Source organism: Nerophis lumbriciformis, linkage group LG30, assembly GCF_033978685.3.
Source record: "Nerophis lumbriciformis linkage group LG30, RoL_Nlum_v2.1, whole genome shotgun sequence".
In the NCBI taxonomy this organism is placed as follows: Eukaryota; Metazoa; Chordata; class Actinopteri; order Syngnathiformes; family Syngnathidae; genus Nerophis; species Nerophis lumbriciformis.
Genome location: NC_084577.2, coordinates 27,558,222 through 27,574,362, shown reverse-complemented (window position 1 = coordinate 27,574,362; position 16,141 = coordinate 27,558,222). Strand labels below are relative to the sequence as shown.

Sequence of the window (16,141 nt, the reverse complement as noted above, 5' to 3'; positions counted from 1 at the left end):
CTTGCCCCAAGTGGAGGAGTTCAAGTACCTCGGAGTCTTGTTCACGAGTGGGGGAAGAGTGGATCGTGAGATCGACAGGCGGATCGGTGCGGCGTCTTCAGTAATGCGGACGCTGTATCGATCCGTTGTGGTGAAGAAGGAGCTGAGCCGGAAGGCAAAGCTCTCGATTTACCGGTCGATCTACGTTCCCATCCTCACCTATGGTCATGAGCTTTGGGTCATGACCGAAAGGACAAGATCACGGGTACAAGCGGCCGAAATGAGTTTCCTCCGCCGAGTTGCGGGGCTCTCCCTTAGAGATAGGGTGAGAAGCTCTGTCATCCGGGAGGAGCTCAAAGTAAAGCCGCTGCTCCTCCACATCGAGAGGAGCCAGATGAGGTGGTTCGGGCATCTGGTCAGGATGCCACCCGAACGCCTCCCTAGGGAGGTGTTTAGGGCACGTCCGACCGGTAGGAGGCCACGGGGAAGACCCAGGACACGTTGGGAAGACTATGTCTCCCGGCTGGCCTGGGAACGCCTCGGGATCCCCCGGGAGGAGCTGGACGAAGTGGCTGGGGAGAGGGAAGTCTGGGCTTCCCTGCTTAAGCTGCTGCCCCCGCGACCCGACCTCGGATAAGCGGAAGAAGATGGATGGATGGATGGATACCTGCCTCCACACTACAACCATCCGTTTCAATACATGCGTAATCTGTTGAATCGCTTAAGCCGCTGAAATCCGAGTCTGAATCCGAGCTAATGTCGCTATAGCTTGCTGTTCTATGCGCCATGTTTGTTTGTGTTGGCTTCACTATGTGACGTCACAGGAAAATGGACGGGTGTTTATAACGATGGTTAAAATCAGGCACTTTGAAGCTTTTTTTAGGGATATTGCGTGATGGGTAAAATTTTGAAAAAAACTTCGAAAATATAATAAGCCACTGGGAATTGATTTTTAATGGTTTTAACCATTCTGAAATTGTGATAATGTTCCCCTTTAAGACACTAAACAGACCTCTGAAGACAAAGAGAAACTGGTAGAATATACAAAGGAAAAGTACTAGATACTCTAAACATGGCTATGAATAAAGAAAGAACTCTTAAACATGTATGCATTCTCCAAAGCTAATATTTGCAAAAACAAAATACAATTTCCAGTTCAGACCTTAAGTATCTTATCTTTGCAGTCTATTCAATTGAATATAAGTTGAAAAGGATTTGCAAATCATTGTATTCCGTTTTTATTTACCATTTACACAACGTGACAACTTCACTGCTTTTGGCTTTTGTAGTTTCCTTCGTACTCATTTACATTTATTAGAGTGATATCGTTAGTAATCAAATTACTTTTTTTGGGGAAAAGTAAGGACTAACTATAATTAAATTAAAGTAATTTCCCAAACACTGCCTGTAAGTGTCGGCTTCTCGTCGAGATGAGTGAGCTCGTCACTTACTTAAAAGCTCGTCAAGAGAAAGAAGTTCACCTTTTCTTCCGCGGCAAAGAAAAACGAGTTCACGCGAACAAATAACTGCCACTTAAGTTCTTGTGCTTGATGAAAAGGTTTTTTTTTAAACTGTGATAATAATTAAGCGTCTGTTTCTTTCCCCCCCTTTTTCTAATCCTCCATCTCTTTCATCCTCATGTATGTAACCTTCACACATGGTCGCTACTTCATTATCGGCTTTCCCATCTTCTTCACTCTCACTTCCTCTCCTCTCCCTCCTCCGCCTCCATCTGTCTTCTCTCCAGGTCTCTGTCGGGGCGCATAGTGGGAGGCGTGTGGTGGTTCTTTACCCTGATCATCATCTCGTCTTACACAGCCAACCTGGCCGCCTTCCTCACCGTGGAGAGGATGGTTTCCCCCATCGAGAGTGCGGAGGACTTGGCCAAACAGACGGAGATCGCCTACGGGACGCTGGACGCGGGGTCCACCAAGGAGTTCTTCAGGGTACGGCCTTTGGGCTCCTCATCGTTTGCATTTCAACTGTGATAGCTAGAAACAAACATGAAGACTCCTTATCTACTTATCTACGGTATTTTACAGACTATAGAGCGCACCGGACTATAAGCCGCACCCACCAAATGTTTTGTAGGAAAACATATTTTCCATATATTAGCCGCACCGCACTATAAGCCGCACCCACCAGATTTTAGTAGAAAAACAAATTTTCCATATATTAGCCGCACCGCACTATAAGCCGCACCCACCAGATTTTAGTAGAAAAACAAATTTTCCATAAGCCGCACCCACCAAATTTTAGTAGAAAAACACATTTTCCATATATTAGCCATATATTAGTAGAAAAACAAATGTTCCATATATTAGCCGCACCGGAATATAAGCCGCACCCACCAAATTTTTAGTTAGGAAAGCATATTTTCCATATATTAGCCGCACCGCACTATAAGCCGCACCCACCAGATTTTATTAGAAAAACACATTTTCCATATATTAGCCACACCGGACTATAAGCCGCACCCACCAAATTTTTAGTTAGGAAAGCATATTTTCCATATATTAGCCGCACCGCACTATAAGCCGCACCCACCAGATTTTAGTAGAAAAACACATTTTCCATATATTAGCCGCACCGGACTATAAGCCGCACCCACCAAATTTTTAGTTAGAAAAACACATTTCTCCATATATATATATATATATATATATATATATATATATATATATATATATATATATATATATATATATATATATATATGTATGTGTGGGGGAAAAAAATCACAAGACTATTTCATATAGTTATATAGTTATATATATATATATATATATATATATATATATATATATATATATATATATATATACATATATATATTTATGTGTGGGGGAAAAAAATCACAAGACTATTTCATCTCTACAGGCCTGTTTCATGAGGGGGGGTTCCCTCAATCATCAGGAGATTTTAATGGGAGCATTCACATACCATGGTTTATATAGGGCACAGAGTGGGTGGGTACAGGCTGGCGTAGGGGCGTGGTGATTGGCTCATGTGTTACCTAGGAGGTGTTTCCGTCTGTGGCGGCATGCTGTTACAATTTCGCTGCGCTTGTTGAGGGATGACAGGTCTGGACGGTAAATAATAAACAGTTTCTCTTTCAAGCATAGGTTGCATCTTTTATTACCACTATTGTAAGGTGTGCTGGATGCAAGAATTTGCCATGTTATTGAATATTCAACATTATTGTCTTTGAGGTCCCAAATGTGTTTGCTGAGTTCTGTGGTATTCCGCAGGTTTTGGTTCCTGAAAGAAGCCTTGTGATTGTTCCATCTGGTTTTGAATTCTCCCTCGGTTAATCCTACATATGTGTCGGATGTGTTAATGTCCTTGCGTGTTACCTTAGATTGGTAGACAACTGATGTTTGTAAGCACCCCCCGTTGAGAGGGCAATCAGGTTTCTTTCGACAGTTGCAGCCTTTGTTGGTTTTGGGGTCGCTCTCTGTCCGGGGGCCGACGGCTCATTTGCAATTGTTTTGTTGTGGTTTGAGATAATTTGTCGTATATTGTTCATACAGCTGTAGCTCAATTTAATGTTGTTCTTGTTGAATACTTTTCTTAGGGTGTTGTCTTTGGGAAAGTGTTTGTCAATCAGATTGAGGAATTTGTGTCCAATGTTAGTTGAGACGTTTTTGCTGTATGGGGGGTTGTACCAGATGATGTCGTTTCGTTTTCTGTTCTTTTTTGGCTGTATATATATATATATATATATATATATATATATATATATATATATATATATATATATATATATATATATATATATATACATATATATATATATATACATATATACATATATATAGATATAGATATATATATATATATATATATATATATATATATATATATATATATATATATATATATATATATATATATATATATATATACATACATATATATATACATATATATATATATACATATATATATATATATATATATATACATTTATATATACATATGTATATATACACATATACATATATAAATATTATATATATATATATTTATTTATTATATATATATATATATGTATTTATCATATATATATAATATATATATGTATATATATATATATATATATATATATATATATATATGTATATATATATATATATATATATATATAAATATATATATATATATATATATATATATATATATATATATATATATATATATATATATATATATATATATACATATATATAAATAAAATGCTAAAAATAATTCAGCCCATTGCAGCCCCCAAGGCAAACTGTAGTAGTTTGTACTATCGAAAAGGTAAACAACTTAATTATACTAAATAAGTAAATAGACATCGAAATAAAATGGACTCAGTATTTGTTGGCAAAAATGGCAAATAAATAAACATTGAACATCTTGAAGTGCAGTTTTTGTCCCACAATTGGAAAAAACTGGGTCAGGTGGTTTGTTTTGTTGCCTTTTTTGTTGCCAATTCTAATCGTTTTTGATGCTTTTGAATGGCATTCAAGGCCTTCGTTTTTTGGCAACAATCCTTTGAGTGACTTTTCAAGGACCCGTGGAAACCCTGATCATGAGGAAACGTTTCCACTTTGCCAGCGCAGTGTTGAAGAAAGATGCTTTCTAACTTGACAGTGTGACAAAAAAGGGTGTGACTTAAGGCTGGACGCGTGTAAAGCCATCGACTCCTGCTCAGCAACTCTTAGCAGGAAAAAAGGTGGCTGGCTTTGACTCATCTACACATCCATGCATGCTCTGATGTGTGCAGGAGAGAAGAAACTAAAATGCTTTCTTTCTTCAAACTGACATGAGGCATTAAAAATGATGCAGCGCTTTTATCCCACAGTGACAAATTGTGGTGGTGGACGCAGTGTCAAAATGACATGAAATCATCATTTATATACGAATGTGTTACAGCTATATGTGAAGACTATTATCCCATCCATCCATTTTCTACCGCTTGTCCCTTTTGGGGTCGCGGGGGGTACTGGAGCCTATCTCAGCTGCATTCGGGCGGAAGGCGGTGTACACCCTGGACAAGTCGCCACCTCATCACAGGGCCAACACAGATAGATTTTTATAGTCTTTGGTATGACTTGGCCGGGGGGGTTGAACTCACAACCTATCGATCTCAGGGCGGACACTGAATTATTTGGAACATCCCACAGGTGAACAGGCTAATTGGGAACAGGTGGGTGCCATGATTGGGTATAAAAGTAGCTTCCGTGAAATGCTCAGTCATTCACAAACAAGGATGGGGCGAGGGTCACCACTTTGTGACCTTAAATCAGTTTTTACCTTGAAAATATTTTTTTACCTTGAAAATATTTTTCTACCTTGAAAATAATTTTTTTATATTGAAAATATTTTTTTACTTTGAAAATCAGTTTTTGCCTTGAAAATAAACTTTTACCTTGAAAATAATTTTTTTACCTTGAAAATCAGTTTTTACCTTGAAAATCAGTTTTTGCCTTGAAAATCAACTTTCATCTTGAAAATAATTTTTTACCTTGAAAATCAGTTTTTACCTTGAAAATAATTTTTTACCTTGAAAATAATTTTTTATATTGAAAATAATTTTTTACCTTGAAAATCAGTTTTTACCTTAAAAATAAACTTTTACCTTGATTATAATTTTTTACCTTGAAAATAATTTTTTACATTGAAAATAATTTTTTACCCTGAAAATCAGTTTTTGCCTTGAAAATCAACTTTCATCTTGAAAATAATTTTTTACCTTGAAAATAATTTTTTACCTTGAAAATCAACTTTTACCTTGAAAATCAGTTTTTACCATGAAAATAATTTTTTACCTTGAAAATAATTTTTTATATTGAAAATAATTTTTTACCTTGAAAATCAGTTTTTACCTTAAAAATCAACATTTACCTTGAATATAATTTTTTACCTTGAAAAGAATTTTTTACATTGAAAATTATTTTTTACCCTGAAAATCAGTTTTTGCCTTGAAAATCAACTTTTACTTTGAAAATAATTTTTTACCTTGAAAATCAGTTTTTACCTTGAAAATCAGTTTTTACCTTGAAAATCAGTTTTTGCCTTGAAAATCAGTTTTTACCTTGAAAATCAGTTTTTGCCTTGAAAATCAACTTTCATCTTGAAAATATTTTTTTACCTTGAAAATCATTTTTTACCTTGAAAATCAACTTTTACCTTGAAAATCAGTTTTTACCTTGAAAATACTTTTTTACCTTGAAAATAATTTTTTATATTGAAAATCATTTTTTACCTTGAAAATCAGTTTTTACCTTGAAAATCAACTTTTACCTTGAATATAATTTTTTACCTTGAAAATAATTTTTTACATTGAAAATAATTTTTTACCCTGAAAATCAGTTTTTGCCTTGAAAATCAACTTTTACCTTGAAAATAATTTTTTACCTTGAAAATCAGTTTTTACCTTGAAAATCAACTTTTACCTTGAAAATAATTGATTACCTTGAAAATCATTTTTGACCTTAAAAATCATTTTTTACATTGAAAATCATTTTTTACCTTGAAAATCAGTTTTTGCCTTGAAAATCAACGTTTACCTTGAAAATCATTTTTTACCTTGAAAATCATTTTTTACCTTGAAAATCATTTTTTTACCTTGAAAATCATTTTTTGTATTGAAAATAATTTTTTACTTTGAAAATCAGTTTTTGCCTTGAAAATCAACTTTCATCTTGAAAATATTTTTTTACCTTGAAAATCATTTTTTACCTTGAAAATCAGTTTTTACCTTGAAAATACTTTTTTACCTTGAAAATCATTTTTTATATTGAAAATCATTTTTTACCTTGAAAATCAGTTTTTACCTTGAAAATCAACTTTTACCTTGAATATAATTTTTTACCTTGAAAATAATTTTTTACATTGAAAATTATTTTTTACCCTGAAAATCAGTTTTTGCCTTGAAAATCAACTTTTACCTTGAAAATTATTTTTTACCTTGAAAATAATTTTTTACCTTGAAAATCAGTTTTTACCTTGAAAATCAACTTTTACCTTGAAAATTATTGATTACCTTGAAAATCATTTTTGACCTTAAAAATCATTTTTTACATTGAAAATCATTTTTTACCTTGAAAATCAGTTTTTGCCTTGAAAATCAACGTTTACCTTGAAAATCATTTTTTACCTTGAAAATCATTTTTTTACCTTGAAAATCATTTTTTATATTGAAAATAATTTTTTACTTTGAAAATCAGTTTTTGCCTTGAAAATCAACTTTCATCTTGAAAATATTTTTTTACCTTGAAAATCATTTTTTACCTTGAAAATCAACTTTTACCTTGAAAATCAGTTTTTACCTTGAAAATACTTTTTTACCTTGAAAATAATTTTTTATATTGAAAATCATTTTTTACCTTGAAAATCAGTTTTTACCTTAAAAATCAACTTTTACCTTGAATATAATTTTTTACCTTGAAAATAATTTTTTACATTGAAAATCAGTTTTTACCTTGAAAATCAACTTTTACCTTGAAAATAATTGATTACCTTGAAAATCATTTTTGACCTTAAAAATCATTTTTTACATTGAAAATCATTTTTTACATTGAAAATCATTTTTTACCTTGAAAGTCAGTTTTTGCCTTGAAAATCAACGTTTACCTTGAAAATCATTTGTTACCTTGAAAATCATTTTTTACCTTGAAAATCATTTTTAACATTGAAAATCAGTTTTTACCTTGAAAATAACCCTAACCCTAACCCTAACCCTCAACAAATGCCTGAGCAAATTGTTTAAGAACAACATTTCTCAACCAGCTATTGCAAGGAATTTAGGGATTTCACCATCTACGGTCTGTAATATCATCAAAACTTTCAGAGAATCTGGAGAAATCACTGCATATAACCGATATTACGGACCTTCAACCCCTCAGGGGGTACTACATCAAAAAGCGACATCAGTGTGTAAAGGATATCACCCACATGGGCTCGGGAACACTTCAGAAACCCACTGTCAGTAACTACAGTTGGTCGCTACATCTGTAAGTGCAATTTAAAACTCTACTATGCAAAGCCAGAGCCATTTATCAACAACACCCAGAAATGCCGCCGACTTCCCTGGGCCCCGAGCTCATCCGAGATGGACTGATGCAAAGTGGAAAAGTGTTCTGTGGTCTGACGAGTCCACATTTCAGATTGTTTTTGAGAAAATATGGATGTCGTGTCCTCCGGAACAAAGAGGAAAAGAACCATCAAAGTTCTTATTATTATATTATTATTCCCCTATAGCGAAGCTACAGGGGAAGCTATCCCAACACTGCAATTTATGTGGCCCCCCGCCCCCCGAGTCGAAATATTTTCCCAGCTCTTGTCAGGTTCAAACACTGATGACATCTATTAAACAGACGAGAAGCAAGGAATCAAGCAGAGACAGAGTTAAATTTGGCTCAATGAGGAAGACACGTGTTTTGGGCTGTATTCTAGTTACTGTCATGTCTGTGTAATCATGTTTTGTTTTAAGTCATGTTTTGTTTAGTTATAGGACTCTTTAGTTTCTGTCTTTTCACTCCCTTGTCTTGTTTCCATGATTACCCCATTAGTTTCACCTGTTCCACGTTTGGACTCATTGTGCACTCTTGTTTGTCACCATAGCAACCATTAGTTTTCACCTGTCACGTCACGCACCTGTTTCACGTTTTGAGTCACGCACCTGCTTTCACTAATCATGTCCATAGTATTTAAGTTCATTCATTTTCTGTTGTTCGTCCTGACGACCTCACCCCACATTTATGCTCGACACATTTCTAACTCCTTTTCATGTCCATCGTTCACGCTGCTACTTTTTTGTCCATGCCCAGTAAGTTTTCTTTATTCAAGCCATAGTTTGCAAGTTTTGTTTAATTGTTCATAGTTTCTGCCCTTGTGTAAGTTTTGTGTTTATAGTCAAGTTTTGTACTTCCGCCCTTGTGCGCGCTTTTCGTTTATTCCTTTTTTTTGATGTATTAATAAATCATGTACCTTAATTCCCGTCTCGCCCGTGCCAACTTTCCGTTGCATCCTGGAAAAGCACACACCCCGGACCCAGTCTTGACAGTTACAGATCCAAACTACGTTCTAAAAGTCCAGCCCGCGTGCTTCCTCTATTTATTTGCGAGGTCCCTGGTTACATCACTGAAGCTGTCGCTGAGGGAAGGGGGTTTTGATTGTTTGATTGAAACTTTTATGAGTAGATTGCACAGTACAGTACATATTCCGTACAATCCATCCATCTTCTTCCGCTTATCCGAGGTCGGGTCGCGGGGGCAGCAGCTTAAGCAGGGAAGCCCAGACTTCCCTCTCCCCAGCCACTTTGTCCAGCTCCTCCCGGGGGATCCCGAGGCGTTCCCAGGCCAGCCGGGAGAGATAGTCTTCCCAGCGTGTCCTGGATCTTCCCCGTGGCCGGACGTGCCCGAAAACACCTTCCTAGGGAGGCGTTCGGGTGGCATCCTGACCAGATGCCCGAACCACCTCATTTGGCTCCTCTCGATGTGGAGGAGCAGCGGCTTTACTTTGAGCTCCCCCCTTCTCACCCTATCTCTAAGGGAGAGCCCCGCCACTCGGCGGAGGAAACTCATTTCGGCCGCTTGTACCCGTGATCTTGTCCTTTCGGTCATAACCCAAAGCTCATGACCATAGGTGAGGATGGGAACGTAGATCGACCGGTAAATCGAGAGCTTTGCCTTCCGGCTCAGCTCCTTCTTCACCACAACGGATCGATACAGCGTCCGCATTACTGAAGACGCCGCACCGATCCGCCTGTCGATCTCACGATCCACTCTTCCCTCACTCGTGAACAAGACTCCGAGGTACTTGAACTCCTCCACTTGGGGCAAAATCTCCTCCCCAACCCGGAGATGGCACTCCACCCTTTTCAGGGCGAGAACCATGGACTCGGACTTGGAGGTGCTGATTCTCATCCCAGTCGCTTCACACTCGGCTGCGAACCGATCCAGTGAGAGCTGAAGATCCTGGCCAGATGAAGCCATCAGGACCACATCATCTGCAAAAAGCAGAGACCTAATCCTGCAGCCACCAAACCAGATCCCCTCAACGCCTTGACTGCGCCTAGAAATTCTGTCCATAAAAGTTATGAACAGAATCGGTGACAAAGGGCAGCCTTGGCGGAGTCCAACCCTCACTGGAAACGTGTCCGACTTACTGCCGGCAATGCGGACCAAGCTCTGGCACAGAGCATACAGGGAGCGGACTGCCACAATCAGACAGTCCGATACCCCATACTCTCTGAGCACTCCCCACAGGACTTCCCGAGGGACACGGTCGAATGCCTTCTCCAAGTCCACAAAACACATGTAGACTGGTTGGGCAAACTCCCATGCACCCTCAAGGACCCTGCCGAGAGTATAGAGCTGATCCACAGTTCCACGACCAGGACGAAAACCACACTGTTCCTCCTGAATCCGAGGTTCGACTATCCGGCGTAGCCTCCTCTCCAGTACACCTGAATAGACCTTACCAGGAAGGATGAGGAGTGTGATCCCACGATAGTTAGAACACACCCTCCGGTTCCCCTTCTTAAAGAGAGGAACCACCACCCCGGTCTGCCAATCCAGAGGCACCGCCCCCGATGTCCACGCGATGCTACAGAGTCTTGTCAACCAAGACAGCCCCACAGCATCCAGAGCCTTAAGGAACTCCGGGCGGATCTCATCTACCCCTGGGGCCTTGCCACCGAGGAGCTTTTTACCTCAGCAACCTCAGCCCCAGAAATAGGAGAGCCCACCACAGACTCCCCATTGTATTCCGTACAATTGACCACTAAATGGTAGCACCCGAATACGTTTTTCAACTTGTTTAAGTCGGGGTCCACGTGGATCAATTCAGGGTAATCTCGACAACTCCAGTTAGACACAATATATGATTATACAAAAATGCAAATGTGTTGACGCTGGTGATATCGCCTTGTCTCAGCTCTGTCTGCGTCACGGCGGTGTTCGGCCTTGGCAGTTCAGCAGGCCGTTCCTGGACACAGACGCTGATACCAGACTGGCTTGCAATCTTTTGGATTGCCAGCTTTGCACAGACGAAGAAAAATACCACTTCAGCACCATTGATAATAACTATAGCGACGGCCCTTGAGCATAAAAGTTGTGTGACAATATATAAATAATTATTCTAACAGCTCCGGTCTAGACTGAAGCAGCGACCCCTTTCGGAGTCCCGACCACAACTTTTCATCCTGAGACGATGAGCACACCCGCAGTGGTCCCGGGTCCCTAGGATCATTGAGGACTGTGGCGTGTGTGTTTGTAGTCCTAATAACAGATTGGGGAGCTTTGGGTGGCAGCTTGGACGCGACTATCGGAGCAGACACTTTTTGCTTGTGTGAACAGTCCTGGCATCATCAACATAACGAGCAGGCTCAACTCTGTGGAGGGTGAAAAAGCAATTTACTCCCCCACAGCTGAGGGGGACTCTCACCACCATTAATTATCTGTGTGTCTGTGTTTCTCTCTCTATGTGTGTGTGTGTGTTTATCCAGACGCCTATGGACGCACGTGTGTGTGTGTGTGTGTGGGTGTGTTGTCGCTTCCTCCGAGCAGATGTGTGTGTCCATGCATAATTAAATGTGTTCGTCAAAGTGCGGATGCTCCAAGGTGAATTCCGGCATCCATCTCCTCGCCCTCGACGTTCCGGAACGTGGGAAAGAGTCGCACCGTCACACCTCGGCCCCTCCGTCCGAGCGGCGCCATATTTGCACAGTCATCGTTTTTCTGCATCGGGCCCACTCGCGCGGTCCGTCAAGTTTTATCGAGCGCTAAAACAAAAGTGGCGCGATAACCTCAGATTTGATAGACGCGCTCAGATGGGATTCAAAAATGGGATTCTAAATTGATTCATAATTATTAATAACGTCGGATGCCAGTTCTATGATTAACTACATTCCTCTATAAAATAAATAAACAGTTGTGACAAATTTCTATATTACTTAAAAGAAAACTGGTTTTGTTTGATAAAATTCTACCCAAACATTTAATAAAGTCAAATACACACACGCTAGGTGTGGGGAAATTACCCTTTGCATTTGCAAATAAGGCAACAGGAGAAGTATCCAAAACTTATCTTTTCTAAAGTAAATGTGTACAGCAGATATAGATCATCTACATCTACTATATGATTTGTCTGAGTGGCTGGACAGGACAATTTGAAAAGAAAAAAAAAAGTATATATATATATATATATATATATATATATATATATATATATATATATATATATATATATATATATATATTTTTTTTTTTTTTTTTTTTTTTTTTTTTTTTTAAACATAGATTTTTGATTTTATTAATCGATTAAGAATCATTACAAAAAGGAATGGCGATTAATCTGGAAATCGATTTTTTCTACATCAACAATATGATTTGTCTGAGGGTCTGAACAGGACAATTTGAAAAAAATAAAATAAAATAAAAAAAAATAAAAAAAATATACATATATGTATATATATATATATATATATATATATATATATATATATATATATATATATATATATATATATATATATACATATATTCTTATTATTTTTTATTATTTTAAACATTTTTGATTTTTTTTTAATCGGTTAAGAATCTTTAAAAAAAGGAATCGCAATACATCTGAAAATCTATTTTTTTCACACCCCTAATATATATATATATATATATATATATATATATATATATATATATATATATATATATATATAATTATAATATTCTTATATATATATATATATATATATATATATATATACATATATTCTTATTATTTGTTATTATTTTAAACATTTTTTATTTCTTTTTTAATCGGTTAAGAATCTTTAAAAAAAGGAATCGCAATACATCTGAAAATCTATTTTTTTTGACACCCCTAATAAATATATGTATATATATATATATATATATATATATATATATATATATATATATATATATATATATATATATATATATATATATATATATATATATATATATATATATATATATATATATATATATATATATATATATATATATATATATATATATATATATATATATATATATATTTATATTTATATATATATATAAACATACTGTACATACATTGTTAGTGAAGATTGAACATGATCATGTCTGTGAGAGAAGACTGGATTGTATTCCACGTGATTATATTATATTATTTATTATATTATGTATTATATTATATATTATATTATATATTATATTATATATTATATTGTATTATATTGTGCTTCTGAGACGCACTGACTCTCAGAACAGACGTCATACAGTATCAACGTGAGTTAGCTTGAGAAGTAGTGTGGGCGTTAAGGAGCAGTTCTGGTCTGAAGGTTGAATCTATGATGGGCTTTGTCGGGCACACAAAGTCATAAAAAAGGGAAGGAGGGGGAAAAAGCGACATTATTATGGGATAGGTGTCCGTCACGCATCGTCTTGCACACACAAACACACACACCTCATTGGCTGCTGATGTCAGCGCTGGAGAACGACTCCGTCGGGGAGAAGATGACCTTTTGATTCCTCTGCTTGCTTGGTCAGTGCAGTCGGACTCTGCAGACCACACGTGCAATAAGGAACTTCACCAACATACACCATGAGGTCACATTCAAGCAACGTTATCATGGACGCCCCTGCTTATTACTGCAAGACCATGCCAAGCCACGTGTTACAACAGCGTGGCTTCATAGTAAAAGAGTGCGGGTACTAGACTGGCCTGCCTGCAGTCCAGACCTGTCTCCCGTTGAAAATGTGTGGCGCAGTATGAAGCCTAAAATAGCACAACGGAGACCCCCGGACTGTTGAACAACTTAAGCTGTACATCAAGCAAGAATGGGAAAGAATTCCACTTCAAAAATGTGTCTCCTCAGTTCCCAAACCTTTACTGAGTGTTGTTAAAAGGAAAGGCCATGTAACACAGTGGTAAAAATGCCCCTGTGACAACTTTTTTGCAATGTGTTGCTGCCATTAAATTTAAGTTCATGATTATTTGCAAAAACAAAATGAAGTTTCTCAGTGTGAACATGAAATATATTGTCTTTGCAGTCTATTAAGTTGAAAATAATTTGTTGTATTCTCTTTTTATTTACCATTTACACAACGTGACAACTTCACTGCTTTTGGGTTTTTATTTCAAAGTGGAATTTTTAATGTGAAGTCATTTCAGCCATGAATATGTCAATAGTTCATAACATTGATTTGATTCATTATTACTTTTTGAGCAACGACACTAAAATGCTTAAGGATCCAAAAGAGCCCGACTTATAAAAGTGTTAAAAATAAGTCATACCTTTTTCTTTTTTTTTTACTTTCAACGCTTAAGATCAACTTCAGATCCAGCCGTCGATTATAAGTTTGTGTTATTTCTTTCATGATTTTTTTGTGTTGTATGCCCTTTTAGTCAAATAAATTTATTTTTATTTGGCAATCACAAAATATGAAATATTTTCCCCAAAAAATATTTAAAAGTGGATTTTTTTTAATGTGGCCTAATTTCAGCCATGAATTGGCCAATAATTCATAACAACATTGATTTTGATTGAAGTTTGTATTTATTTATTTCATGATTTTGTTTTTGCTTGTTTTATGCCCTTTTAGTCAAATAAAACTTCAAATAAGGAAAAAGGGAATTTTTTAAAGTTTTTAAAAATTTCTCAGTGGGAACATTAAATACAGGTAAAAGCCAGTAAATTAGAATATTTTGAAAAACTTGATTTATTTCAGTAATTGCATTCAAAAGGTGTAACTTGTACATTATATTTATTCATTGCACACAGACTGATGCATTCAAATGTTTATTTCATTTAATTTTGATGATTTGAAGTGGCAACAAATGAAAATCCAAAATTCCGTGTGTCACAAAATTAGAATATTACTTAAGGCTAATACAAAAAAGGGATTTTTAGAAATGTTGGCCAACTGAAAAGTATGAAAATGAAAAATATGAGCATGTACAATACTCAATACTTGGTTGGAGCTTCTTTTGCCTCAATTACTGCGTTAATGCGGCGTGGCATGGAGTCGATGAGTTTCTGGCACTGCTCAGGTGTTATGAGAGCCCAGGTTGCTCTGATAGTGGCCTTCAACTCTTCTGCGTTTTTGGGTCTGGCATTCTGCATCTTCCTTTTCACAATACCCCACAGATTTTCTATGGGGCTAAGGTCAGGGGAGTTGGCGGGCCAATTTAGAACAGAAATACCATGGTCTGTAAACCAGGCACGGGTAGATTTTGCGCTGTGTGCAGGCGCCAAGTCCTGTTGGAACTTGAAATCTCCATCTCCATAAAGCAGGTCAGCAGCAGGAAGCATGAAGTGCTCTAAAACTTGCTGGTAGACGGCTGCGTTGACCCTGGATCTCAGGAAACAGAGTGGATCGACACCAGCAGATGACATGGCACCCCAAACCATCACCCAACCATGCAAATTTTGCATTTCCTTTGGAAATCGAGGTCCCAGAGTCTGGAGGAAGACAGGAGAGGCACAGGATCCACGTTGCCTGAAGTCTAGTGTAAAGTTTCCACCATCAGTGATGGTTTGGGGTGCCATGTCATCTGCTGGTGTCGGTCCACTCTGTTTCCTGAGATCCAGGGTCAACGCAGCCGTCTACCAGCAAGTTTTAGAGCACTTCATGCTTCCTGCTGCTGACCTGCTCTATGGAGATGGAGATTTCAAGTTCCAACAGGACTTGGCGCCTGCACACAGCGCAAAATCTACCCGTACCTGGTTTACGGACCATGGTATTTCTGTTCTAAATTGGCCCGCCAACTCCCCTGACCTTAGCCCCATAGAAAATCTGTGGGGTATTGTGAAAAGGAAGATGCAGAATGCCAGACCCAAAAACGCAGAAGAGTTGAAGGCCACTATCAGAGCAACCTGGGCTCTCATAACACCTGAGCAGTGCCAGAAACTCATCGACTCCATGCCACGCCGCATTAACGCAGTAATTGAGGCAAAAGGAGCTCCAACCAAGTATTGAGTATTGTACATGCTCATATTTTTCATTTTCATACTTTTCAGTTGGCCAACATTTCTAAAAATCCCTTTTTTGTATTAGCCTTAAGTAATATTCTAATTTTGTGACACACGGAATTTTGGATTTTCATTTGTTGCCACTTCAAATCATCAAAATTAAATGAAATAAACATTTGAATGCAT

At 37.2% G+C, this 16,141-nt stretch overlaps 1 protein-coding gene across 4 annotated transcripts in view; it reads left to right on the top strand.

Annotated features, from left to right (window-relative positions):
• The window catches only part of gria4a (glutamate receptor, ionotropic, AMPA 4a), a 417,233-nt gene that overhangs the window by 322,595 nt on the left and 78,497 nt on the right, over window positions 1–16,141 (top strand). For all 4 annotated transcript variants that reach the window (XM_061925858.1, XM_061925861.1, XM_061925860.1 and 1 more), the window contains exon 14: window positions 1,727–1,925. In XM_061925858.1, coding sequence (XP_061781842.1) covers window positions 1,727–1,925 — 199 coding nt within the window. The remainder of the gene's footprint in view (window positions 1–1,726; window positions 1,926–16,141) is intronic.